The following is a 25,080-nucleotide window of genomic DNA, read 5'->3' as shown; positions in this document are numbered from 1 at the left end:
GCACCGTATATCCAAACCTTGCCAACGAATCTCTAGGAAAGCTTTGGTATCCACATCGGCGGAGAGTCCATTGTTTTCATTGATCTCTTGCTAGGTGAAGACAATGCGTCGGCTTATCGTATGCAGGGAAGATTTGGTCTGCGTCTGGGCGTTGGAACCCCCCCAAGCACCGAGGACCATAATTTAGCACGCTCCGTAGCTTGAGATGCTAGGTCAGCTATATCAACTTTCTTCGCCCTGAATATCTGCTGCAAATCGGAAATATCACTATAAACTTCACAAATGTTTCATAAGACGGCGTGGACAGTGCTGAGTGCCGGTTGGTTGTAGCCAGGCGTCAATGACAGGCGTTCTGCAAACGTGAGCCTCAGAGGCTGATTAGATGCTACATAAGCAACGAGTTGGCCGTGGAAAGAGCTAATATGAACTAATCGGCGGCTTTCAGATCAAAAATACGTTGATGACTTCGGTTCGATTTAATGCGCCGATCAAGGTTACGTCGTCCTTCTTCGAGCGTATTGATATCCTTGAGAAGTTGTTGCCTGTAAAATAGATACCTGGCAAACCATCCCCAACATTTCCATCGGAGACTCCGTCTCCATAGAACTGAATGATAGGGCTATTCCCAGCTAGCTGTCTACGGCCACAGGAGATGTATTCTTCAGTAAGGTTCTCAGTACTGTCTATTGTGTGCCCAAATTCATTGTCATGAAACTGCCATCGAATTGTCACCGAAATGCAACTGCATGAATATAGCACTCAATGAATACACGACATATGCTTTATTATCCGTCTCGTGATGCTTGATTAACTAGATTGATGCAACTTTGAAACCCAATGAAGCGGATGATGGCTGTCTGTTCCAGCCAGTTATTATATACAAGTATTTTGGAGGCGCTACGCATTTCTTGACTACATGTATCTTACATGCAATTGCGACGCACCCAGATGGCAGCACTTGGTCTTCCTGTTGTGGAAGAAGACGAAGGGAATCTCAAAGCGATTGAAGACGGCGTGAAAGATTCGGGAGAGAAGATTTCCGAAGACTTTGAGGAGAGGGGTATCCTTTTAATTAAGGAAATTTCAGACGATCTCTAGGTTAATGAAGATCTAATTGTCGTTGAGGACGCTTCTATGAGTTACATATATATGGATGTTAAGGGCTAAACTACCGACTAGAACTATATATTAGACCGCCTAATGTGTTCGTTTCCCCCATCTGAAGTCTCTGACCATAAGCTAGATAAAAGTTCGGTCTTAAAAGTGGCATTGAACTGCCAACAACTCCATAATTCGGTACTGGGGTGTAGGCATTGAAAAATGCATACACAAATTTAATGGGTACTATGGAATGCTGGATGTAAGTTATCGGCTAACAGCAAGCCTTGCCCATGGGGCAAATACTTCTTTTGATAACACGCTTACATGTATTTACATATGACTAGAAGAAGCCGAAGTCAGTGAAATACTATACGTGTGTACTATTAAGAAAGGGGTAGAAGTGCTCGGCAAGTGACGGTCAGAGTATCATCAAATCTGGGGCACGGTGGATGCAGAACGTTACAGTAACATGAGGCAAGAACGCTAGTTCGATTCGGTAAAAACCCTGCAAATACCTGATCTGTCTTAGAATCTCGCTCCCATCGCTGTTCGGCGAGCGAAATATACGGAAAATTCTCACTCTATTCCCTGTATTACTAGGAGCCCTTGCATTACCAGTGCCTCTAGAATCTGGATCAGCGAATGTCTAGCCTTTAACCCAGGTAATGAGAAGTATGATTCATTTCACCTCATAACAATTCCCGGCATATGGCAGAGTTTGTGGAGCATCTAACTTTATCTGTGAGAGATCTTATATGTGATAGGAATAGTAATAATAACTTGCGTATAAACTAGGGGATCTTAGAATATCTATATAAATGAATGATGTGTCTCTTTTTCCATCTGCTCTCTCTGTCATTACACAAATCAATCCATTCATTCGTTCATATTTCATTCACGGTTTACGATGGTCGCTTGTAAGAATCTCTTCACGTCACTTGGAGCAGTCGTTCTGGCGGGCTTAGTCCAGAATGCTGAGGCAGATTGCAAATGTGTAAGTGCATCTCCTGTTCACTCATCTTCCTGTGTGAATCGATACATTCGGTTGAGAAGCTTCAATGTCTAATTTGGCCTGCTACACCTAGTTTCCTGGTGATTCTTGCTGGCCATCTGATGCGGCGTGGGCGGCTTTGAACAAGACGACTTCGGGGAATCTGATTAGAAATGTTCCAGTCGCCGCACCCTGCTACCCAGGCACCCATCAAGACGATGCTGCTTGTACCGACATCAAGGCAAACTGGGCCAACTCGGTCTTCCAGGCCAAATTCCCCACGGGATATGACTTCCCCCACACATGGGCTTGCGATCTGCCTGGGCGAAACTCGTCATCATGCTCGTTGGGCGAGTCTGCGATCTACAGCATCAATGCCACCACCCCCGAAGCCATCAGCGCTGGGTTGAAATTTGCCAACGAGTACAACATCCGCGTTACGATTAAGAACACGGGGCACGATTTCCTCGGTCGATCCGCCGGGGCCGGCAGTCTGGAAATCTGGACCCGTTACTTAGGTCGTTCCATCCAATCTCAACCTCCCATTGTCTTCCACGACGTCTATGCTCCGACGCAGGCTTGTGCAGCTGTCCAGAAGGGCGGCAGTTCTTACTGGGGCGGTAGCTCGGTGCAGCTTGGTGGTATGGTCACATTCGACGACGTCTACCCGCAGGCACACCAGAATGGTGTCGTTGTCGTTGGCGGAACCTGCCACTCTGTTGGAATGACGGGTGGTTATCTCCAGGGCGGCGGACATGGTGCCGCCATGCATCAGTACGGCTTAGGTACGGACCAGGTCCTGGAATACAACGTGGTTCTTGCGAATGGCTCTACGGTTCTGGCGAGTCCTTGCTCCAACCCAGACCTGTTCCAAGCCCTCCGCGGCGGCGGCCCAGGCACGTATGGCGTTGTCACCAGCGCTACTGTGCGGACTTACCCCGACACGCCCATGGTTGGTGTTGTGCTGCTCATGTCGCCACAGACGGGCGTGGATGACGTGGAGACGTTTCTCGACGCCGTGACAGTCTGGTATCAGCAGACGCCGGCCCTCCTCGCCGGTGGTGTGCAAGGCTACGCAGCCTGGGTAGCGTGGGATGGCAAGTCGTCCCTGGCGCCGCCCTCACGCATGCTGGAGATGATTACTGGTGTCTTCAACCAAACCGTGGAGCAAGTGCAGTCGACCATGGCCCCAGTCATGGCTAATCTAGCCCCGTATAAGTCGCGAGGCCTCGACGTTACTCTGCAGCTTATTCCTTTCCCTGATTACTTTAGCTACACATCGGCATTGCAGAACAACTCCATGGCAATCGGCGGGGGCATTCTCATGTCATCGCGATTCTATGAGCAAAAGCATCTCACTGCTGCCAATACAGCCGCGATACGACAGATGGTCAATGTTACCGCAGGTCTCCCTGGCCAGAACACCTCCGTTGTTGTTGATATCACCGGTGGTGGTGCTGTAGCCAACGTACCGCCGCTCACGGGCGTTAACCCTGCCTACCGCCGCGCGCTCCTGACTAATATTGTGGCCCGTAACTGGGATGATGTTACGCCATATGCAGATATCGCCGAGGCGCGGGACGACATTACGTTCAACAAAGGCAAAGCTCAGGAGGTTTTTGCGCCGAGCACGGGCTCGTACATGAACGAGGGCAACTATCTCGATCCCAACTATCTATCTAATTTCTATGGAGACGCGCTGCCTACGCTTGCGGCTACCAAGAAAAAGTATGATCCGACAAGTTTGTTTTACTGTCAGACATGTGTTGGGTCTGACAGTTGGGTTCAGCAGCCAGATGGACATCTTTGCAGAGCTTAGACACCAAGTATTGGTCATGTATTTTAGACAATGCGGCAATGGAAATTATAAACTCATTAATAAATAGCAGTATAAGGGGCGAGGTGTGTGTTTACTTATAGATAGCAATTGTCATTTCCCTATTCTTGTCTCGAGAACTCTGCGTCTAATCTTTAAGGTTCTTCGGTTTCACCTTGATCGGCATATACTTGACTTGCTGTGCTCCGTCTCTTTGCCTGCTCTACCTCACAAAACTTCCTATACCTTTGCACTGCACCTTCACCATGTTCTTCGCGGACAAGCTGAAGCCACTCTTTGTTTGGCTGCAACACCTCGTCGTAGTCTGGCGTTGCACCAGCATCGAGTAGTATTTGCACAATGTCCCAAAAACCACGTATTACGGCAGCGTTTAGTGCACTGCCGTACTTGCCACCACCCTCATCGACCTTGGCTCCTCTGCCCAACAGTAACATGATGGATTCAGTCTGACCCGTGTACGCCGCCGCCTGCAGAGCGGAGCCGAACAACCCGCCGCGCGCGTTGATATCCACGTCACGACAGTTTGTAAGAAGAAATTTCACCCTGTCAGTGCCAGTATTGATGACTTTGACGTAGTCAAGCGAGGAAAAATAGATGCATGCTGGATACTGTACAGTACAAGCAGTCTGGAGTGCGTTGCCGTATTCCTCGGCCACGAGATTAACGTCTGCGCCACGCTTAAGCAAAAAGCTGACCCTTTCAACCCAATTGAATAGTTCGGATGGTACGAAGGTGCTCCTTGATACCCCTTCCGAGTATTGTTTTGACTCTTCATCCGACCCCGGATCATCCTGATCACTCTCCAGAACACGTCGCAGAGTGGCATTGAGGGCGGTGCCATGCGGGCCATGTGCATCGTTTACATCGGCTCCGTGATCAAGCAGCAGCTCCAGCAGCGCATTGTCGTCGTTGGAGAGAGCAGCTACGTGCCAGGCGCTGCTGTTGTGAAGATGGAGTTTGGCACCGTGATCAAGCAGCAAGCGGACCACCTTGACATCTCCCATCTTCCCCTTGCAGGCAGCCCGGAGTGCGGTCCCATGCTCTCCTCCTTCGGCATTGACATCAGCGCCATTCTCTAGCAACAGTCGCACCATCTCTATCTGTCGAAATCCGCTGGCGCAGGCTGCCTGTAGCGCCGTTCCGTATTTTCCGCCTTGGACGTTGACATCGGCGCCGTGATCTATGAGCAACTTTGCGATTCTGGTTCCGTACGAACGGTTTTGCGAACTCGCTATCGCTGCAGCTTGTAGCGCTGTTCCATATATTCCACCTTGGGTATGGACATCGGCCCCGTGGTCAATCAGCAACTGCACCAGGTTCTCACTCCCGCTGAAACAGGCGGCTTGGAGGGCTGTCCCATACTTTCCCCCTTGAGCATGAATGTTGGCGCCACGGTCTAGTAGCAGCTGCGCCGTGTCTTGTGCACACGAGAGACGCTCCTCTTTTGCGTGAGAATCGTGATAACGAATACCGCAGACATGGTGGCGCAGGGCTCTCGATTGACAAGCCGCCTGGAGGGCGTTGCCGTAGCGTCCTCCTTGGGCATTCACATCAGCATCATGTTCCAGTAGCAGTTCCACAAGCGTTGTCTTTGTTGACACAGTCGAGCATGCCACCTGCAATGCCGTTCCAAGCTCCTCATCTTCCTCATTCACATCAGCACCTTTTTCGACCAAAAGGTTTATAGTTTCGATGGTTTCCTCTGCGATAACTTCGTTTCGGAAGGGAACCATGCACAAATGTTGCAGAAATCCGGCCTGAGATTTAGGTTCCACACCGAGTTCCAGTAGACGTTTGATCTGTCGAAGTTTAGACGCAGGATTATGAAAGGGTCCATCATAAAAGAGTCCACTGATTTTTGCCGCCGCCCGAAGTAAGGACTCATTTTGCTCGCCCAACGCTTTCACGTCGGTACCGCTTTCTAGCAGAGAATTGAGTGCTGTACGGTTATAATGATCCAGACTCAGGTAGAACCCCTGCCTGATTAAATCAGCACTATGATCAAGCAGGATCTTGACATTCTCCAGACGCGCGTAGTTGCTACTAACCGCTGTCGCCAGCATTGGTGAGTCAATGCTGGCTCCGCGGCTTATAAGGAGCTTGAGGGCACCCGTTTCGTCATACCTGAACGCACATCTCAGCGCTGAACCCCATCCTTGACTGCGAGCGTTGATTTCTGCCCCTCGATCGAGAAGGAGCTCCATCATCGCTATATGCCCTTGGCCTGCCGCTATATCCAGAGCACGCTCCCTACCCCCCGCGTTTAAGTCGGCACCCATGTTAAGAAATAATTCTGTAATGTTCATCTTTCCCGTGAACACGGCATTCTTGAGTCCCATATCTAAGTCTTCTTGAGTCAGATATTTTCCCATGTTGGTTTCCGGTGACATCAGCATTTCAGTCAGCTGGCAGTAGCCGCGTCTAGCAGTATATAAATATGGTTGCAGAAGCAGATGCTCGATAAGCTCATCCTCTCGTTCGACACACCAAAGCCCACGGAGCTTGTCTATGGCTGGGAAGACTATGTTAAACAAGCTCTGACTGCGGGCCTCATATGCAAGCATCGCATCCTGCACAATCCCAGAGGGCCAAGACGCACGGGGTATCATTTCGAGATGCGTTTCCCATGTAGATGCGCGATTCTCTAATATATACTGATTAGTATCCTTGTTGTCGGATCTGGCGCTCATTTGCAGATGATATTGTTGGCACAAGTGCACAATACACATGTGAGCATCCAATTCTTTGAATGAGAAGGCAGATGAAGGACCTTGAGAAATTCGATCAGATATCAAATACTCCTTAACCGAGAAGTGAGCTAGCTCGACTCTCGAAGGCCGTTCTTTCCAAGAACCCCATTCGTCAGTCACGATCAATCCTGAAAAGTACTTTAGTGCATCTTTCGAGTCAAAAGTCGCTCCATTGTGCTGAGTGCATCATCATCATCCGGATTGAAGGTAAAGACCTCCGCGAACTCGTCAATCGTCAAAGGCCAAGTTGAAAAAGCGAGCCACTTTAGGCATTTTTTGACTTGATGTCTAAAGTCTGGAAATTCAGAATCGATATTTTGGAGTATTCTGTCGTAGGTTGCATCAAGACCATTGGGAAGGTTTTGGAGAGCCTTGTCAATAGCGTCTGCGGAGGAGAGTTTCTGAAGACTGTCAAACTGGCAACGGACATATTGGAACCTTCATCCATAGTTAGTGGCCACTGCCTCACTAGTCCCATGATTTGATTCTTAAAATCACTTACATGCCATCTGCTTTCTCAACTAGCGCTAATCTCGACTTTTCCTTAATACTCTCTGGCCATGAAATATATTCAGCAGCTTGAAGAGTAAAATCGATATACCGGCCAATGTCGTTATCAAGAAAATATCGCTTCATAGATAAATCCACTTCAGCTGTGAAAGGTAAGGACAACATTGGCCTCATTGTTGCTTCTATGTCGAATTCCTTGCGGCTTGTATAAAAAATATGAAGGCTGTTAGGTGCCTTAGTAAATATACGTTGCAAGCTTATAAGGAGCTTCTTCCGCTCATTATTAACCACTGGGCACTCATCTAGAGCGTCAATGATAATATATACGGCTGAAAATCCATACATAGAGGTAACTAGTGCTTCCTCAAGCGTCTTGCAATCTGGGCGTCCTCCTTTATTTTTAAATTCCCCAAGGCGTTGCACTGTTTCAGGTATATATGGTCGATGAGCAGTTATCTGCTTAATTAGTGATGCTAGCATACCGTCTACATTTTGCTTTTGGTAATCTTTAAAGCTGAAGTAAAAGTAGGCGAGAGTAGTAGAGGCATCTCCTTGATACTGATCGGAAAGTTTTTCAATAACAGAGGAGCTTAGAATTGATTTCCCAGAGCCGGCTAAGAAGAGAGTGCCAGGTTAGAAACTCAATCGGAGATAAGAAAAAAAGAAAGAAAAATGGCATATTATACTCACCTTTACCATGGAGCCACAAGAGCGACTTAGGATTCTTCTCCCATGCTCTAAACTCACTATGTTCCATCAACCACTCGTTCGTACCGGCTTCGTGATTATCACGAGCAGTATTATACATCATGGTGTGGTCAACAGAACATAGCCATTGCAAGAGACCTTGATAGCTTCTCTCTCTCTGTGCTTCCTCAACGGCTTTTTTTAAGCCAGAGACATTCTTTTCAACACTGAGCCAAAGGCTTACTGTTTCTTTATATCGTCTCTCAGCCGCTATGCATTCTTCGTTATACTGCATATCACACCAGATCTTAGTCAGACCAGTAAATGCAATATCTTGTTGCTGAATATCGTGAATAAGTCCATCCCAGTCGTTCCAGTGAATAATATCTGATTGAAGGCGGGATAGGGTATTATTAGTTAAGTAGCAGTAGGCTGTAGCTTGAAATTTTAAAATCTGTCGGTACAGTCTCTCTAAGTTGATCTTATACTCGCGATGAGATTGTGGAAATAATTGATCGGCGCGCGATTCATAGCGTCGGATATATAGCTCCTCTCTCATTCGGCTTTGAGAGATAAGCGAGGAGATGAATGCTAATCCCTTAGCCAAAGATGCGTTTTGAGCTGATGGATTCATAAAAAACTACAATTGTCAACCGATAGCTGGCCTGCTAAGCGACGCGATGCAACTTACTGGCAATAATAAACTGATTCCAGCCCAAGCGATAGAGGCGCAAGGGTTGGCACTCACGGCGCCGGCAATATATTCATTGACAAAATTCACGACGTCCAACACAGGTTGCACAAGGGCTCTAGCTTCAATCTCAGAGCTCATAAATCTCAGCTTCCATATATCTCGGTTGACCTCATTCATCTTATGGTCTAAGATAGTCTGCATTCTGTCTCTGAGGCTTGCGTTTGGCCCAGCCATCAAGCTTAGGCCGGCGATGAGATTTCCTTGGAGCTTCGACTCATAATTGTTGATAAGTGCGCCGTCTTCTTCTCTCAAATTCTCGTATGCTACATTCCAGAGCTCCTGGATTGTAGCATCGGCAGGCTGGAGACTTGGCAATTTCTTCAAATGGCCAGATACGAATAAATTGTTAGTTGGCACAATAGCTTCTTGCATTTGGGGGTCTTGATTCGAATTCGCAAACACAGAGTCAGACCTGTCATTCTCGACGATTGACTCATTGATCCTCGCTCTGGTATGGTGCTGCTGGGGTGTTTCGATATAATTGGAGTCTGATCTGTCATTCTGATTCCTAGACCTCGAAAGGCGCAATTTTCCCTTTACCCTTTTAAGCCGCTCAGTGAATCTAAAATCCTTGCGTTCCATTTTAGCGTTGGATTTTATTGGTTACCAGCGTTGCTAAAGTTGTGCACAGCGAAACAGCAGTAAGGGGTAGGAAGGCGATATATATATTGTGGTTGTGTAAGAGTCAGGGTTCTAACTGCTGTAATGTATCTAAGACATGAATTTAATAGTGGTCTCTACTAGGATCCCAGACTCGTGACCAGGTTGCATTGTGGGAGTCCAACAGGCTGCTGGTGCCCAATGTTGCATTGGGCTTTTATTACGCCACCCTGCTTCTGACGAATGAATACCGCGTATTCGCCATTACTATGGCTATTAGACCGACTGTCGAGTATTAAACCTGGCCGATTGAATGGATGGGCTTCTTACTAGGTGTGATACCTACCTTGCGGTGTCTGGACATTCCAACACAGCGAATTAAAGATTAAATGCGTTCAGCTAGTACTGGTATCTTCTATTATCGACTTATTCTTACACGCCCTTGTACCTGGAGATAGTAAGTACACATCTTTAGTTCTGCTGGCAGCCTGTCTAACTAACTATAAATACTGATTCTAAACGGAATTCGTTCCGAGTGCTTAACTCTATTATACCACACATAGTGCAGGAGCCCTGTTTTCTAAAAACTGCAACCTTACATAACCATTCCAGCTCCACGTACTTCCAAAATCAGCACCTGATACTCTTCTAGAAAGACTATTCCCGGGCACTACTGGCGGATTTATGACCGTCAAATCTATTATCAACCATGATTCGTCCCGCATAACTCGCACATCCCGCGGAACTCCTTCACACGATTTCGTTATTTCACAGTATTCTTATATTATGTCTTCTTAACTTTTTGGCAACACCTGGGCACGAAAAAGAAGCGTCCACTAGATTAAGGTAGTCTGAATTACACATCTTTACTCTTCTAGACAGTCTCAAAAATGACTCCATCTATTTCTCCCCTTTCTAGGCAGAGGTAAAACCCCCATATAGATCTCATTGCATTGTGGCTTATAAACGACAGCCAAGGGCTTTCGCACACAGATGAGCAAAGCACTTCCGTTAAGTCTACTTATTAATCACACTCTGCCGCATTATATATAACTCCAATTAGTTTACTGGCAGTTGAGAGGCTTCACGTATATTGTAGCTTAGCATTATTGACAGGACACGAAATCTAAAAGCAGCAATCGAACACTCAGCAATACCGCAACCACCAAAAAAAAAAAAAAAAGTTTAAGATGCACAAGTTACACAAGTTGATAGCTATTTTCAGGGTTTCCTAACAGCATTCGTATCTTTTCTTAGTTCCAGCTATTGGTTGAGGTGCTTGTATTATAAGTAGTACAGGTTTTCCTGAGCGTTCCTGTGTTAGTAAGACAATTGAGTCAACAAATTCAACAATCTATTGAAGGAGCCAAAGCATACTATACAAGAGGGATGTAATAATTTGCTCGAGCTCGTGTGCAACTTCATTAGGGTCACAAACCGATAGGATCGTATAGCCAGTCGTCTGATAATGTGTAGATGCAAAGAGAACAGTTTTTATCGTGAGAACCGAAGTGTTCTTGATGATCTGGCGGAGTGGTGGCTTCGACATAATCGACAGACCGAATACCTACGCCTCGAACGGCGCCAGTTCTCAAGATACTTCCCGAGAAGTGGTAGTCAAGGACGATGGTGACAAGGAGTCCTTGCTTGTTCATCCTCTCTAAACAGTAAGCCCGAGTATCTCCTTCGAAGTAGCTTGTGCTATGCTCGTTATTCTGGAAGAGAACTAGGGCCAAGTCTCCCGACTGATTAGCAGATTTACCGCTGCGTTTTTCAGGCACACCATGCCCTGAATAACTTATATAGACAAGGTAACCCTTTTCTGCAGAGACGGTCACTCTTCTCAGCGTCTTTAGCACGTTTGAGGAGGTTGGCCAGGAGTCCTGATCCTCTAAGGGAAGTTGAGAAGATGAATCGAGAGGTGCTGACGCAGTGAGCATCGTAATGTCTACAGAATCAAGCCCTGCCTCTAGCTACTCTTTCATCTTCGATACATCTCCTACACAACCCCGAAGGCATTATCCATGTCTTCAATAGTCAAGCCCATTAAAATAGCCCATTGCTTCATGCGAAAAGATGGGATATGCGTCATATTAAATAGCTGTTATAACGATTTTAGACCATGATAAGTATGGCTGATAAGTATTATAGGCTGTTTGGCAACCAGAGATTTTTATTTCATGAGTATACCGACAAAGATTGCCCAGTCATTAGGTCGAAAGAAGTAGAATAAGGCATTCTATACATGTATATGGCGGAGTGGGAGGTATAGCAGTTCGCCTTGTTCTTGTTGGGCATCAGCAGAATGCCCAATAAAGCTTACAGAAGCATACCTCTTATATACATATATGGTGGAGCGAGAAGCAGGGTGCAGCCTTGCTTTGTTGGGCAGACATCCAATAAGGCTCGTAGAAACATAGTATGCAGCAAGGGTAGGATGTTTGCCAGCAGCTTCGCCCTCATGTTGTTAGGCATAAATAAAACGGCCTATAAGATTCGTAGAAGTACATCAGTTGCAGGGGGTAAGGAGATATGACTTGATGAGCTGGGCCTTAGGCAATAATGCCGCTGCGATGTAACCATAAGATATATGCCCATATCCGAAGTATGTGTGGTTAGCTGTATATATGTCTATTAAGTGATACAGCTAAAACATTCGTGCAGTCGCTATGTTTATCTTTCCTTAACCATCAAATCCATCCTATAAGACTGCTATAATACGTTTGCCATTATGGAGGACTTTCACATTGATGCCGAGCTGCTCTCTTCCTTTAATGAAGCAAGCGAGGAAGATCTCCAATCCCTTGCACAGCTATACGAGGATCCTACGAACGACGACCAGATCGAGCTCTACATCTACCTTTGCTCTTTGATGTTCCGAAGATGGCACAATAGACAAAACCTTCAGAAGGCGATCCAGCGAGCTGAGGAATGGGCCGCGGCGACAGCTGCAAGCCACCCAGATCACAGTCGGCGATGTACTATCTTAACTACAGTACTTTCCTGGGGTCACCAATCTGGGGCTACCGCGGAAGATCTTGAAGTCGTACTAGATGCTACAGGCTTGTAAGTTGTAATGCGTTGAGTCCATCGCTAGAAAGTAACTCAACATAGGGAAAATAGAGGCACAACACTAACACGCTACAGAAATGAAGAAACCCCACCAACTCGAATCAACTTGAATAGTGAAGTAATAAGACTAGCAAGAAGTTATCAGCAAACTGGCCGCCTTAAACATCTAAACAAAGCTATTGATATTATGGAACTGGCAATACGTATAACAGCGAAATACATAACACCTACCATGCTAAATGATTTTGGAAGCATTCTGGTCATGCGATTTGCACGGACGGGTTCGCTAAATGACCTCAATCAAGCTGTTGAAATATTCCGGGAGGTAGTTGTTACTACACAACCGCACAACCACCCAAATCGCGTCGCCAGTTTAAACTTCCTTGGAAGCTGCCTCAGCGTGCGATTTGATCAGACGGGCTCAATAGATGACCTTAATCAAGCTATTGAAATTCTCCGCGAGGCAGTTGATGCTATGCCACAGAACCACCCGCGTCTCGCTGGCCATCTAGATTACCTTGGCACTCAGCTTGGCAGGCGATTTGAACAAACGATAATAATAGCTGACCTTGATGAAGCTATCAGAATTCTTCGCGAGGCTGTTGATGCTACGCCACGCAAGCACCCGGACCGCGCTGCCCGTTTACGCAATCTTGGAGGATGGCTTAACAAGAGATATGAGCAAATGAGACCAATAAATGACCCCAATCGACCAGTTAGCATTGTTGCAAAAGGGGGCATCCACCCATCAGGCATGCTGAGAACAACAAACAGGGGGCGGGGGAATATGGAATATCTTCCAAATGTTCAGTCGGGAAATGTTGATTCCATGGAAAGCCTCATCTCTAGAGTTCCCATGGACGATGTGGGACTTAGGAGATACGACTCTGATGGCTGGGAAGTGGATTCGGACAAGAGTAACAAGGAGGCCAATTCCGGAGAGAGAGACTGCAAAGGAAAGTCTAATCAGCTTGATGCACTCGGATCGGAAACTGAAAGCATCTATTGGGATGAAAATACCGCGGAGAGGGCATACGCGCCATTTTCAACTTTCGACTATGATCTTCAGAGCAGGAGAGCAAGGCCGTCTACCATACCCACGTCATCTCCAGGAACGAAGGGCTCCGGACCACACCAAGCGCACGCAATGCCGAAAGCTGAGGAGCTGGAGATAGAAACTCAAAAGGAGGTTGAATCTACTAACGCTGAGAGACTGCATAGCTCATATTCTTTAACTGAAGAAGAAACAGAAGAGCAACAACCGTTTACAGATGACTATGATATCGAAAATACATACTCTATCAACACACTATTAAATGATCCGAGACTACGTTACCTACAAGTCTTTGCAGAGCAGCTCATCAAGGACATGAAGCAAGTTTCCGATAAATTTTGTTTCGGGAACATTGAGGCAGGATATCTTGACCCTGTGCTGACGGAATTTGCATGCAAACTAAATAGCGAGTCCACAAACGCATTCCAACGGGAGGCATCAAATATGATCCATAGAATGCGGAAGTAAGTGTAATCACGCAATCCCTTCAAGAAAAGCCCTGCTGTTGACAATTGCCCAGGAAGATCATCGAACTTCTAGTCCCTCGTCCGCTAGACCACGACACTACTGGAAATCAAGGTGGCGAAAGCAGTTTGAGTGAGGATGAGGACCAAGATGGGTTCTTAAATCGAACAGCATCGATAAAATCCAGGACAACGGTTATGCAATGGATTGATGACGTTGGAACAGCGCCCCATGCGGGCGAAGAATTGGGCCCGTCCACAGAAGATGACCCTGTTCAGGACAATATTAACCACGAACACGGCTCGAACGAGCCGTTGCTCCAACAGGCACACAGTCTTGAGATCCTTTCTCGACAGCCGCACTACGAGCAATACATCAGAGCGTCCGATGCGTACCAGTGGCTTATAACTACAATTTGCCAGCACGGCCTTCTGACCTTTCAAGTACCAAATACGATGCTGGAGATAAGGACGAAGATTCGAACCCAGCTACGTGCACAAGAATCGCCGCGCAGAATGAGCAGTCGAAAGCCACTATCTGCGGTGAAGATGACATTCTGCTTTAATTGGGACCTGGATCGTTCCATGCGTGATGCAGGCTTTTCTCCCCCGTATGAAGATGCACTGGGAAGAATGGTTTGCTTAACGGGGTCATGGAATGAAGCGCAGGCTACGACCGTGAGGGACTATATGGATCAAACTTGGCCTCGATCTGGGCATGCTCTAATCACTCTAATACAAACCCTTCTATCAACTCCCGAGGGTCAAGAGTGTTCTTGTGAGATTTAAAGCAGGATTATTAGAATATTATGGTATAGATGCTGACGTGTTCTCAGACCAAGCGCATGAACCCATGCCATCCAAACACAGGAGTGACGTTAGAGCGACACGACTTACAGCCTGTGTTCAATCTCCATCCATATGCTGCATTTCAGTGACTGGAGGCCTATATTTTGTATCCGAGATCGGCGAACAAATTGGATGGTTAGCCTCAGTCTTGCAATCTTCTTCGGATCATCACGGCCCAGTCGCGTGCACCCCTAGTGTCAATGATCTCCGGGTGCGCGTCCAGGATGAAGGGTCCCATGGACTGACGGTAGTCGGGTCGTGTAACCTATCTTTTGACTTAGAAACAGCAGATATATCAGAACTAAGTCCTGGATTCTGTTGGGGTCGCCTATTCTGTAACCCTGTCCTAGTGCGCGGCTATCCAATTCTTCGAAGGACGCAGCCAAACACGGGTCTCGAGATGTCTCTGGTCGACATGGCCGCAATCATTGGCTCCCAGCAAGTAGTGCAGTGGGGTGAGCGGGTGATTATCAAAGGTTTCAACATGCTCATGATCGCAACAATGGCAGCGGCCGATATCATCGTATGGCATCTCCTCGTCAGTGAACAGCCGGAAGAGCGGATTTCATATGTTGACCCTCGACTCGATACTCTGTATGGCGAGGCTACAAAGGATATTTCTCTTAGAATTCTTGAAGAAAGACGCCATGTTATCGGATGGTGCTCTAAAGTCACCGAATTATGCGGTATGAGATTCTACAGTGTTCTACCGGCTGCAGACCTCTGATGCTAACTTGAAATAGGCGATGCAACTGCGAATCTAAATCTTAAGTCCTCAGGATTACGTGGGCCACCACCGTCTATCGTTATTGACCGCCTATATATTGGAGTAGGGACTGGCATTGTCCGTGCTGGTGTTAGAATGGGCATTAATCAGCAACCGAAGCCATCTTATCTTAACCGAGAGAAGGACTATCCTAGGCTTCTCAGTTGGGTTGCCGTACAGCCCATCGTTTTCTACGATGTAGCTGATCACCGGGGTTGGCTCACCGACGGTGCTTCTGCACTACTTCATCTTGTTCAAGTATCCCTATATCTAGACAAAAATAATCCGGTGTACAATTGGGTCTTCGACGCTACGAAGTTCAAGGACAAGTGGGATGGCCTTACTGGAAACCAAGCAGCCTTGAAGACTCTGGCGAGTTGGGACAATCTCAATTTGAATCTCTACGTTGCTCGCGAGCCATGCCGCAGTGGGGGGGGTGGAAACGAGACCGAATACACCACCCTCGAGACACGAGTCAAGGAGATATTGCACTCTATTGAGATACTGGTTGACAAGCAAGCCGACCGTAACTCACAGGGCGGCATTCGGATTCGGCAAACGTTGGACATTCGAAGCGATATTATCGGGTTTGATATCAAAGATATCGTCGGCCCATGCAGTCCTATCGACTTTCGTATCAATCACATTGATTCATGGGGCGGTGGATGGGTTGATATAATGACCTCTCTACACACGATCACCATTTTTGGCCGAGGGTTTGGTGACCTGATTAGCCCTGAAGAGCCGCACGCTCTGTGTAGCGAGTGGAAATCCGTACCTAAAGGGAAATATTACTTGGCTGCTTCTGTTTCAACTTTACAGATGCTATACGACGAGCGCCCCGAGATAATGAGCAAGGTTGTTTGGCTCTCGCCAAACCACCCATTCAAACCTTGCGAGTGCTTCCAGAGACGTACAGGCAATACCAAATATGGAGATTTCCACACTGATTTTGTACAATGCCTCACTGCCAGAAAGTTATTGAGGTTACGCCTCGGGCCTCGCGTGTTGGCACCTGTGGGCGTAATGGCGCTCGACAAGAAAGGAGCTGTAGTTTTCGGGCATATCCACCAATACTTCAGTGGCAGGAGCGACGGCAATAATGTATTAGAACAACGAGATGATGATAACTTGGACACAGCATCTAGCGTCAAGCTAAGCAGTCGAGGAACGTTGCGGTCTTCCTCGGCAAATCCGGCTGCAAGCGAGTCAGTTAAATCTGCAGGGTCAACAAGCATCACAACGCCGAGTTTGGAGGCGTCTCTGAATGTCGAAGTGCAGGAAGAGGGGAATTCGCGGAGAGATGTCACCGAGAGGAGTCATAAAAAGGGTAAAAGATTGAGGAACTTCATTAAATTCTGGAGGTAAATCGATTTCCTCGTCCAAGGAATGGGTTGTCGAAGGGCCACGATGAAGGCGTCTGGTTTAGGAAGAAGGAAATTACAAATAGTTGAGACTATTGTCGGCGTATTGGGACATAGTATGAGATCAAGTATTTGTATCCCTACCATCGCTTCTATGAATCATCTGCCCGTTCATCCATGAGTTCTAGGATGAGTTTTTGAGTGAGCCTAAGCTGCCCTATTTACTACATTCATTTAATATACAGTACACTTAAGATTTGCTGAGGGGCTGTCCTTGATCTTTTGTCTTTTGTTCGCCAAACTTCTTGAGGCAGATAGCCTGAATAGCAATAAAGCCGGTTGTATCCACGGGAGAGAAACCCTCGAGAGAGTCCCCATGGAAGCATCTTGCTCATAGTAGACCTTTAATGCGTCGCTGGAGCGGCCAGGAATGTGAGCATTGCCCTTGTATGCAGCCAGCTTTACCACTCCACCAATTCACCACTCACCTTCACCTGAAATGAGGCCGCCGTATAAACTCAGTCAAGACATCTAAATATCCTCAAAACAATAAAGAGCAACAAGGAGAACATATGTAGACAACCACACACTCTACAATGCTTTCATACAACTAACTAACAGCTAAACAACCAACCACCACCATTACTCATATCCCACCAATTCCTCAATCTCCCAAAATGCTCATTCCATTCCCCACCAATCCCTCAACAAACAACCGCCCTCCACCAAGGCGAGAAATCAAATATTAACAAAAAGAGCAGAGAGAACTTCCCATCCTCCCGTCTCTACCCAAGTGCGAAAACCCTCCCCCGCGTCCTGTGTCCACCCGCACTATACTCGTTATACCATATCCCGAATCCTTAAAGTCCCCCCTTCATCCAAAGACCAAATGCCGATGCCTGAATGCCTGATGCCGAATCTGCAGTATATTTGCGTCTACAATTCCTAACGACCCCCCTCTACATGCAATTTTTTTTTCCGAACTGAAAAAATGGACAAGAATAACAAAAAGTGCAATCAAGCAAAGTAGCTCTTCCACAAGACTCCTTCCAAGTCCTCTAGTTGCTCCTGAGTGAAGTACTATTAAAAGCCAGTTAGCATCTCTTCTCTATTTGTATTCAACGTGCGAATGTTGGACAGTCTTACCTTTTGATCAACGGTCCAGCTGTCCTGTCTCGTCTTCTTGAACTCACTAAGAATTCCCTTGGCAGCCTTGCCTACAACTCCTGGATCACCCGCAGCTCGTCGAGCCACAGTCGCCAGTACTTCTGGCATCCACATAGGAGGCGGTGTCGCATACGGGAAGGCCTCGATGAGAGCACCAAGACCCAAGACGGCAGCGTGTCTCCTGTTGATTTGCTTGTGCACGTCGACGGGAGTCTCTGTTCCGGGGAGCTTGGGTCCACGCTTAGGCATGGGATTTTGGTCCAGCTCAGTCTCGAAGCGACTCTTGAGGCGCACAATCATAGGGTCGCGGATGCGGTTTGGAGAGCAGCGAATCATTCCAGCAAGCGTCGTCGCTGCACACGCTCGGACTTCTAGCTGAGGGTCGCCAAGCATGTCTGACACAGTGGTAAACAAGAGGTCGCGCTGGGGCTCTTCCGTCAGGAAGATGCGGCGGAAGTAAATGACCTGCATATTGACAAGCGCGCGTAGCCGTTGATGCCAGCTAGCCGCGGTTCTGCCAATTCTGACAAGTCCATCGATGAATTGAGCATCTTCTCCATCGCGGAAAGGGATGTTGGGGAGATGGCGATATACATGATACGCCAACTTCATGAGTTCCGGATCCTCCTTTACGTCCATCATGTGGAGCAGCTGATCCATGAACGGGGTTGCAAAGAATGGCACCAGCTGACTGCACTCGTGAGACGACAATGTACAATCCAGCCACACCAGCACAGTCTTGGATCCGGACGTGTATTGAGACTGTTCTTGCTGTCCTGGGGTTCGTTCAAGGCGCCACTTCTCGAGCCGGTCAAAGGTGTTCATGATTGTAGCCGTAAAGTCCTCCGAGGCTTTGTATGGCCGCAGACCAGTCGACGACGCCTTCTTGTTAGCCTCTAGCAGTGCTGGCACATTCTCAAACGCTTCGTAATACCTCGTCTTATAGATGATAGATATAACACGAGCAATAGCCTCACGCACGGCCTTGTAAGGATGGTCAATGTGAGCCAAGAAATCGTCCAAGAGCGGCTTTTCCTGGCGGAAATGCCATCCAGCATCAGCTATCGAAAACTCAAGCAATTGGATCTTGGAAGACTCCTTGAAAGCCGCATTAGAGTTCATGTCGAGACGGAACGACTTGAGGGCATCCACAATCTCGTGAGCCCGGCGCGGGTCCTTGGAGTCAAGGATGAGATGGATGCAAGTCAGCCAGTATTGCAAATTCTCCGGGGTCAAATCATTCTCAAAGATCTTCAAGATAAAGGGCGCGGCAAACTCCCAGACCTTGTTTCGAATCTCCGGCGGATCATCGCTGGATCCGGCAAGTAGCGCACCAAGGATCTCCGACGTAGCACGGTGCTGGTGCTTATCATTACCGTCCCCGTAGAGCTCTGTAGTGAGCTCTTTGACGTCTTCCAGAGTGACGACCGTCCGACCATAATGCATCAAGTCAAAGACGTGCATGAGAAGGTAAACCTCATGCATGCGGAATCTGTCCGTACTGGAATCCCGAGGCTCCTGTTTGAGATACTCAAAGCACTGAGATACCCAGTCCTTGGTCAGAATCTTGCCAATGTGGTCACGCACCGCTCGTTCGGTATCATCGTAGTTGTCAAAGTACTTGGGACGAGCTCGGAACGCCGTAAAGGTTTTACCCCAGACCAACCATCCAGGGTGGTCAGCATCCACCATGTATTCGGCCTCTTCGAGAGGTGACTCGAATGCATCCAGGAACTTTTGGGTAAACTCAGCGTCGCCCTTCTCTACGGGCACCTGGATTTTGTTCCTATAATCCACTTCCTTTTCAAGCAAATAGTTGTTGAAATCATGATCATAAACCGCTCGCATATCAATGGTCGAGAAGAGTGTAGTAAAGGCAGAGAGATAATAGTTTCTCAGGCCAGGATGCGGATCGTTCGTACCGTACGCAACCAAGTCCACGAATTCCATGGGGGCGATTGTGTCGAAGCGGAGGCAAAGGTTGGTTGCAAAAATGGCACACCGGGATGCTATCTTCCAGTGCGCTCCCTTGGCCAACTTGATCAGCCAGAGTCCGAGTTCTGCCTTGGAGGCCTCCACCTTGTCTCGCCTCTGCAGAATGAATTGGTTGCGAGTGCGAATTGGTGATGAGACGTCCTCATCGGGTTTGATGGTATCTACCAAGGAGGTGTCGATCAAGACAGTCTTCTCAAAAGGCTTCCCAAATTCTATCAGCGAATAGATGACGGATGTCCCAAGGGTTTGTATTGACGGCTTGTCGATGCCAGCAGTCTCGATATAGAGACGCAAGGCTTCGGGGGCAAATCTCCAGTCCCTGATAAGCGTCCTCAGCAGCGACGTGAAGAACAGGGAATACATGGCTCCCTTGACTCGATCGTGGTCGTTCGTCTCGATACTCTTTTTGAAACCCTCCAAGAGGACGGGGATAACCAATGGCTTGCCACCAATGAGCACCTTGAGCGACGAGTCTTGCGCACCCTGGGCAATACGACGGACGTCTGCGTACGAGGAGAGACATGACTGTGCAAGATCCAACAACAGCCGCTTGTCCAATTCGCTCTTTTGCCGAGCCGATGCATTGTGCTTCATGCGCAGCATTTGGTACGCCTCAGCTCGCTTGATGAGCAGAGGGCGGGGATAAACCTTTCTCAGGCCCTTGATCTTGAAGGCGGCAATATCGCATTTGTACAGTCGCAAATGCCTCTCTAATGGGTGTGCTGACCGTTCGATGCCAACGTCCGTGATCCACGTGCGGTAAGCAATGTACAAGGTAGTGAAACATTCGACATCATCTTCCTCGTTTTGGGTGAGGAACGCGTGTGTCTTGGTCAGCAGCTCACCAAGCTGCTCCCGCAGATCATGGATGCGCTCATAGACTGGGTCACTTGGACTCAATAGGTATCCAGCCTTATACCTGTACTGAGGACGCAGCTCTTCGTCTTCGGCGACCTCTGCAAGGGGGTCGTCGTCTCCGACATCCCCAGATGCTTCTTCTTCTTCAATATCCATGTCGACGTCGCCGCCACCAGCCTTCGCCGCGGCAGTATCTCCCGAAGCCCGCTTCGGGTCAAACATGGTAGCCATGCCGCTAATAACCAGGCGAATCTGCTGCATCAACCGGGATACTTCGTCGGACCACTCTTTGTTCTTGCCCTTTCGACTCACGGGCGGATTATCGCTTAGCAAAAGCTCCAGCTGGTCGGTCGCTGACTTGATTTGTGAAGCAAAAAGCTCCACGGCAAACTCAATTTCTGGCGGCGACGGCTGGTGCCATTTAATGGTAAGGTCAGCGGGCGTGGTGGTCTTGCCCCAGTCGGCGACATCAAGACCTCTCTCGAGAACATCGGGTTCGTACAGGGCATGGTCGATGGGGTATGTGTGCGTCAGGTTGAGCAACAGATGATGGATGTAGTTTGAGACCAGGATAGTAGGCAGGCCACGGCACTTTTCTTGCATATACTGCGCAATTCCGAGCAGCTCGTCCTTGTAATTGAGGACCTCACGGCCAACGTGCACAACGGCCATGGCTAGCATGGTGACATGCCACACCAGGGCTCGATCTCTAGGCAGATAGTCCGTACCAGTAGTACGATCAGAAGCTGCGTGGTTGAGGTCGATCTCATTGCGAATATTGACCACGAGCATGGGGATAAACACTTTGAGGGTCTTCTCTGGGTTGACTTTGCAAAGGGCATTGAGGATCCAAGCCATGGCGTCACGGGCTTGATGGACAACGTGCGATGAAACAAACGTCGCAATCTTTTCCAGAGTAATGTCGAAGAGATCCGCTGACATTGACGCGAACAGAGGAGAAAGAGCGGCGGGAAGGGCATTTACGACACTGTCCTCTGGTGTCCCTCCCCTCACCTGGTTGGCGTCAGGGAGGTTCTCCAGCAAAGTAAAGACCTTGCCCAAGAGCGTGATGATGAATTCGCCAAACCCGGCAGTCGAGGATCTCAATATCATAGCCTCGTCCTCGTCTGTGAGTTCGGAATTGTAGTCAATCTTGACATTTTGTCCCTCAAGCTCCATGCGAGCCATCTCGCCCTGCACCCATTCCATAGCCAAAGTCGTGTCATGGATGTGGCTCTCTCCGCTTGTCAGTGGAACGATGGGAATGCTGTAAGCAACAGCCTGGATGAAATGCAGGGTATACTGCGTCTTGTTCAAGTCGTTTGCATCGATACCGGGGAGCGCCAGGGCCAAGAGAGCAGTAATGTGGCAACGGTAGCCCTTGAGCTTGGACATGACGTTGGCAATCATTTGTAGGCCGTTCAAACTGGAGGTGGTTCTGTGAACCTCGACCAAGCCCTGAAGACTCGGGTAGAAGCGCTGCAGTGCACCAGGAAGAACCAGGTCAGGCTCGAGGTAAGCCAGACCCTGTAGCGCATTATTATATATCTGCGCAACACGAGTGCTCTTGGAGAAGATTCCCATAAAAGTGACTTCCTTGAGAGTACTGACGAAGCGCTTCTTCAAGGCATCGTTGATCTTACGATCCTTGGGAACTTCTAGCTCCGAGCTCTGTTCGCGGTTCCACCGGGACACAAAGGCATCCGTCAGGTACAAAACCAACTGGGCAAGCATACCCGACCAGGCACCCTGGTTGGAGGGGTGGAAGAAGGTGTCGATAGACTCTATCAGACCTTCTAGGCTCGACATGATGGACTCGTCGTGCTCGCAGCAGATGGGAGACAGAGAGCTCACAATGAGTCGGGCAATCATGTAGGCAATCGGATACTTTTTCTTGTCCTTTTCGAAATACACGCCGGTTCCAGCCAGATAGTCGAGGGGCGAGTAAGGCGAATTGGCCTGGCCAACCGGAATCTGGGTGAGCCGCAGAATTGCCGTAAAGATGAGGTCGGATTGAGCCTTTGTGAAGATGCCATGCTCCCCAAAGGAAATGTAGGAGCAGTTGCTATGGTCTCTTGCTATCCGAGAGAACAAGTCTATAAAGGCCACATCGACGACCTTGGATCTGTTGACCAAGGACCACAGGTGGAAGAGAGTCGGGAAGAAGTCGGCTGGGTGCGATCCCACGTCCGACTCCGGGGCGGGGTGACTGGGCAGGAGGCTGTTGAGAGCTCCTATTACGACGAAGGCGTTCTGGAAGTCGTTGAGGCTGAAGAAGGGCAAAAACTCCTGCATCATCGCTAATCTCTCCCTGGGGTCGAAATACGTGTGTGCATTGAGAGACAGCCTCAGGAGCTGCTTGGCGGCTCGTCTTCGGCTGGCCTGGTGAGCTGCCACCTCGGAGGGGAGCACGTATGCTTTGACCTCATCCCAAAGGAGTCTCCAGTCGAGGATCAGATCTTCGCCGGGCTTCAGATAGTGATTCTTCCTAGATTCAGAGAAAAAAAGAGTTAGCTGATGCTGGTTTGGCAACCCACTTGCCCGCACACCCCACGCACCTCGTCAGATTGACAGCCATTCGGACAAATCTGTCGGCAACGTTGCTGTCTATGCCGGGAGCCAGAGCCAGCGAGTAGTAGAGCTTGGCCAGCTTGGCCCTCAGGTCTCTGGGCATCTCAAACTTGAGGTTCAGCCATCCCTGGAGCTCCCTAGTCCAGTGCAGCGCACCGGGAGAGAAGTCCTCAGCCTGGATAGATATGTACAGCTGCTTGAGGATGCCCTGGAGGGCAGCATCGCGCTGGGCCTCCTCCTCGACCTCAAAGGGCAGCTGGCGGAAGTATGCAAAGGTTCGCTGTCGGTATCGCCGCTTGTCGTCGTCGTCGGACTTGGAGAAGGGCAGGCCAGGCGAGGTGGCACGCGAGATGGGTTCGTAGGCGGCGAAGCTGGTCATCAGGTGCGATGCCGCACTCGCAGACAGAGCAGCCGCGGGCCCTTCATGGCTGGGGCCGATGTTTTCGTCCATCGTGGGTTTCGTCGACGTTGTGCGAGGCTGAGAAATTGGCAGCGCAAGAGAGGGGTTCGCGGCTCAAGGGGGCTCGAGGGAGAGGCTGCGATTTTGCTCGAAGCCGAAGCTCTGGGCAACGACCGTTGGCGTTTCAAGGACGGCGATGGGCGCTGAGGCTACCCATGGGGGAATCCGCAGGACGGCGGACGCAAATACAAATAAAACGGAGGGAAAGGGGATAATGGAAATGGCAGAGGCCGGTTACAGATGCAAAACGAGGCCAGCAATGATGCTGATGCTAGTTGCAAGCAGGCAGGATTAAAGGCACGGCCAATGGATTTCCAATGGATGGATCAAATCAAAGTGGCATTACGACACAGGGTCGTGGGCCTAATCCGGCCGGTATGGGTACCTGGACATGTGCCCAGCTGTGGCAGCTGCTGCGAGTACCTCGACCTTTTAGTGCTCTCAACGAACTGCTAACAGCTGCAACCCCAAGGCTTCAACGGCTGTCCAGCAATTTACAGGCAGCACAGCACTGATGCGTCAATGCTTCCAGCGGGAAGAGCCCAGAGCGGGCACATTAGCGGCCGCGTTAGCTGGCATCTTAGCTCCAGTGCCACCTGTGAAAGCCCCGGAGCGTTTAGGCAGTTTTGGGGGTACTTGTCACGGAGCACGCCAGGCCATACTCCAGGTCCGTACCTCCGCACCTCCGCACCTCCGTACGGCACTTGAGAATTGGGAACACGTCAGTTAGCGGCAGCCTGTCTCGCCGAACTGGACCCTTGCAGCTCCAAAACCACGGGTTACTTAGACAGGGTTGAGATCGAGACATTTCGCGGGGGTTGTGATGCATGCATTTACTGGTAGTTACTGGTCCAAGTGCGGCATGGGCAGATGCATACAAATTGCTAGAATGGCTACAGCAAAAGTGGCTGATTCGCGCTTTCAGCAGCGTTGAGCGTCCATATTAGATTCACGCCTGCATGATTCAGTGTCCATCTATTTTTGTCACCAGAGGCACATCTATCCATTCAGCCCGGAATCACGGGCCACCCCGAACAAGCCGGCAGTGATTGCAAATTCATTGAATGACAAACAGGCATCAGGTGCACAGATCCTGGCTCAACATAGAGGTAAAGATCCTTACAGGGTACATGTAGGCTTACTGGGGTCTCTGCCAAGACGGAACATGCAGCTTCAACCGCGAAACATGCCCTGTCTCGTGCCATGTTCGAGCCTCACATCAATATCAAT

At 48.9% G+C, this 25,080-nt stretch overlaps 5 protein-coding genes across 5 annotated transcripts; 2 read left to right on the top strand and 3 right to left on the bottom strand.

Annotated features, from left to right (window-relative positions):
• The first annotated feature begins 1,897 nt into the window (after window positions 1-1,897).
• M431DRAFT_540746 (hypothetical protein) lies at window positions 1,898-4,021 on the top strand. Its single transcript, XM_024921078.1, has 2 exons — window positions 1,898-2,095; window positions 2,187-4,021. The coding sequence occupies exons 1-2, from the start codon at window positions 2,009-2,011 to the stop codon at window positions 3,909-3,911; spliced, it is 1,812 nt and encodes a 603-aa protein (XP_024770504.1). The 5' UTR covers window positions 1,898-2,008; the 3' UTR covers window positions 3,912-4,021.
• Window positions 4,022-6,738: 2,717 nt separating this feature from the next.
• M431DRAFT_246269 (hypothetical protein) lies at window positions 6,739-9,303 on the bottom strand. Its single transcript, XM_024913746.1, has 4 exons — window positions 8,568-9,303; window positions 7,880-8,474; window positions 7,182-7,803; window positions 6,739-7,117 (listed from the first exon to the last, which is right to left on the bottom strand). The coding sequence occupies exons 1-4, from the start codon at window positions 9,210-9,212 to the stop codon at window positions 6,820-6,822; spliced, it is 2,160 nt and encodes a 719-aa protein (XP_024770503.1). The 5' UTR covers window positions 9,213-9,303; the 3' UTR covers window positions 6,739-6,819.
• A 1,120-nt stretch (window positions 9,304-10,423) lies between these two features.
• M431DRAFT_511734 (hypothetical protein) lies at window positions 10,424-11,383 on the bottom strand. The gene is made up of 2 exons (XM_024919715.1): window positions 10,608-11,383; window positions 10,424-10,535 (listed from the first exon to the last, which is right to left on the bottom strand). Exon 1 carries the CDS (start codon window positions 11,168-11,170, stop codon window positions 10,661-10,663), a length of 510 nt encoding a protein of 169 aa, XP_024770502.1. The 5' UTR covers window positions 11,171-11,383; the 3' UTR covers window positions 10,424-10,535; window positions 10,608-10,660.
• Window positions 11,384-11,921: 538 nt separating this feature from the next.
• M431DRAFT_533839 (hypothetical protein) lies at window positions 11,922-17,065 on the top strand. The gene is made up of 5 exons (XM_024920900.1): window positions 11,922-12,296; window positions 12,378-13,820; window positions 13,877-14,598; window positions 14,657-15,355; window positions 15,413-17,065. Exons 1-5 carry the CDS (start codon window positions 11,962-11,964, stop codon window positions 16,801-16,803), a joined length of 4,590 nt encoding a protein of 1,529 aa, XP_024770501.1. The 5' UTR covers window positions 11,922-11,961; the 3' UTR covers window positions 16,804-17,065.
• Window positions 17,066-17,816: 751 nt separating this feature from the next.
• Window positions 17,817-23,841, bottom strand: M431DRAFT_94885 (hypothetical protein; the record flags this gene model as incomplete). The annotated part of the gene is made up of 3 exons (XM_024924626.1): window positions 17,817-17,879; window positions 17,946-23,307; window positions 23,378-23,841. The coding sequence occupies 3 exons, from the start codon at window positions 23,839-23,841 to the stop codon at window positions 17,817-17,819; spliced, it is 5,889 nt and encodes a 1,962-aa protein (XP_024770500.1).
• Between the last annotated feature and the right edge of the window lie 1,239 nt (window positions 23,842-25,080).

Source organism: Trichoderma harzianum (genome assembly GCF_003025095.1).
Source record: "Trichoderma harzianum CBS 226.95 unplaced genomic scaffold M431scaffold_13, whole genome shotgun sequence".
Classification (NCBI taxonomy): domain Eukaryota; kingdom Fungi; phylum Ascomycota; class Sordariomycetes; order Hypocreales; family Hypocreaceae; genus Trichoderma; species Trichoderma harzianum.
Note: the sequence above shows the minus strand (reverse complement) of the source record. Positions and strands in the feature narration are given on the sequence as shown.

Excerpts from the sequence above, each read along its gene's own strand:
- M431DRAFT_540746 (XM_024921078.1), top strand. The coding sequence starts at position 2,009 with ATGGTCGCTTGTAAGAATCTCTTCACGTCACTTGGAGCAGTCGTTCTG. Across the intron at positions 2,096-2,186 it reads CTGAGGCAGATTGCAAATGT|TTTCCTGGTGATTCTTGCTG; the intron begins GTAAGTGCATCT and ends TGCTACACCTAG.
- M431DRAFT_246269 (XM_024913746.1), bottom strand. The coding sequence starts at position 9,212 with ATGGAACGCAAGGATTTTAGATTCACTGAGCGGCTTAAAAGGGTAAAG. Across the intron at positions 8,475-8,567 it reads GAATCAGTTTATTATTGCCA|GGATTAGCATTCATCTCCTC; the intron begins GTAAGTTGCATC and ends TCTTTGGCTAAG. Across the intron at positions 7,804-7,879 it reads CTTGTGGCTCCATGGTAAAG|CCGGCTCTGGGAAATCAATT; the intron begins GTGAGTATAATA and ends CTCTCTTCTTAG.
- M431DRAFT_511734 (XM_024919715.1), bottom strand. The coding sequence starts at position 11,170 with ATGCTCACTGCGTCAGCACCTCTCGATTCATCTTCTCAACTTCCCTTA.
- M431DRAFT_533839 (XM_024920900.1), top strand. The coding sequence starts at position 11,962 with ATGGAGGACTTTCACATTGATGCCGAGCTGCTCTCTTCCTTTAATGAA. Across the intron at positions 13,821-13,876 it reads ATGATCCATAGAATGCGGAA|GAAGATCATCGAACTTCTAG; the intron begins GTAAGTGTAATC and ends ACAATTGCCCAG. Across the intron at positions 15,356-15,412 it reads TAAAGTCACCGAATTATGCG|GCGATGCAACTGCGAATCTA; the intron begins GTATGAGATTCT and ends AACTTGAAATAG.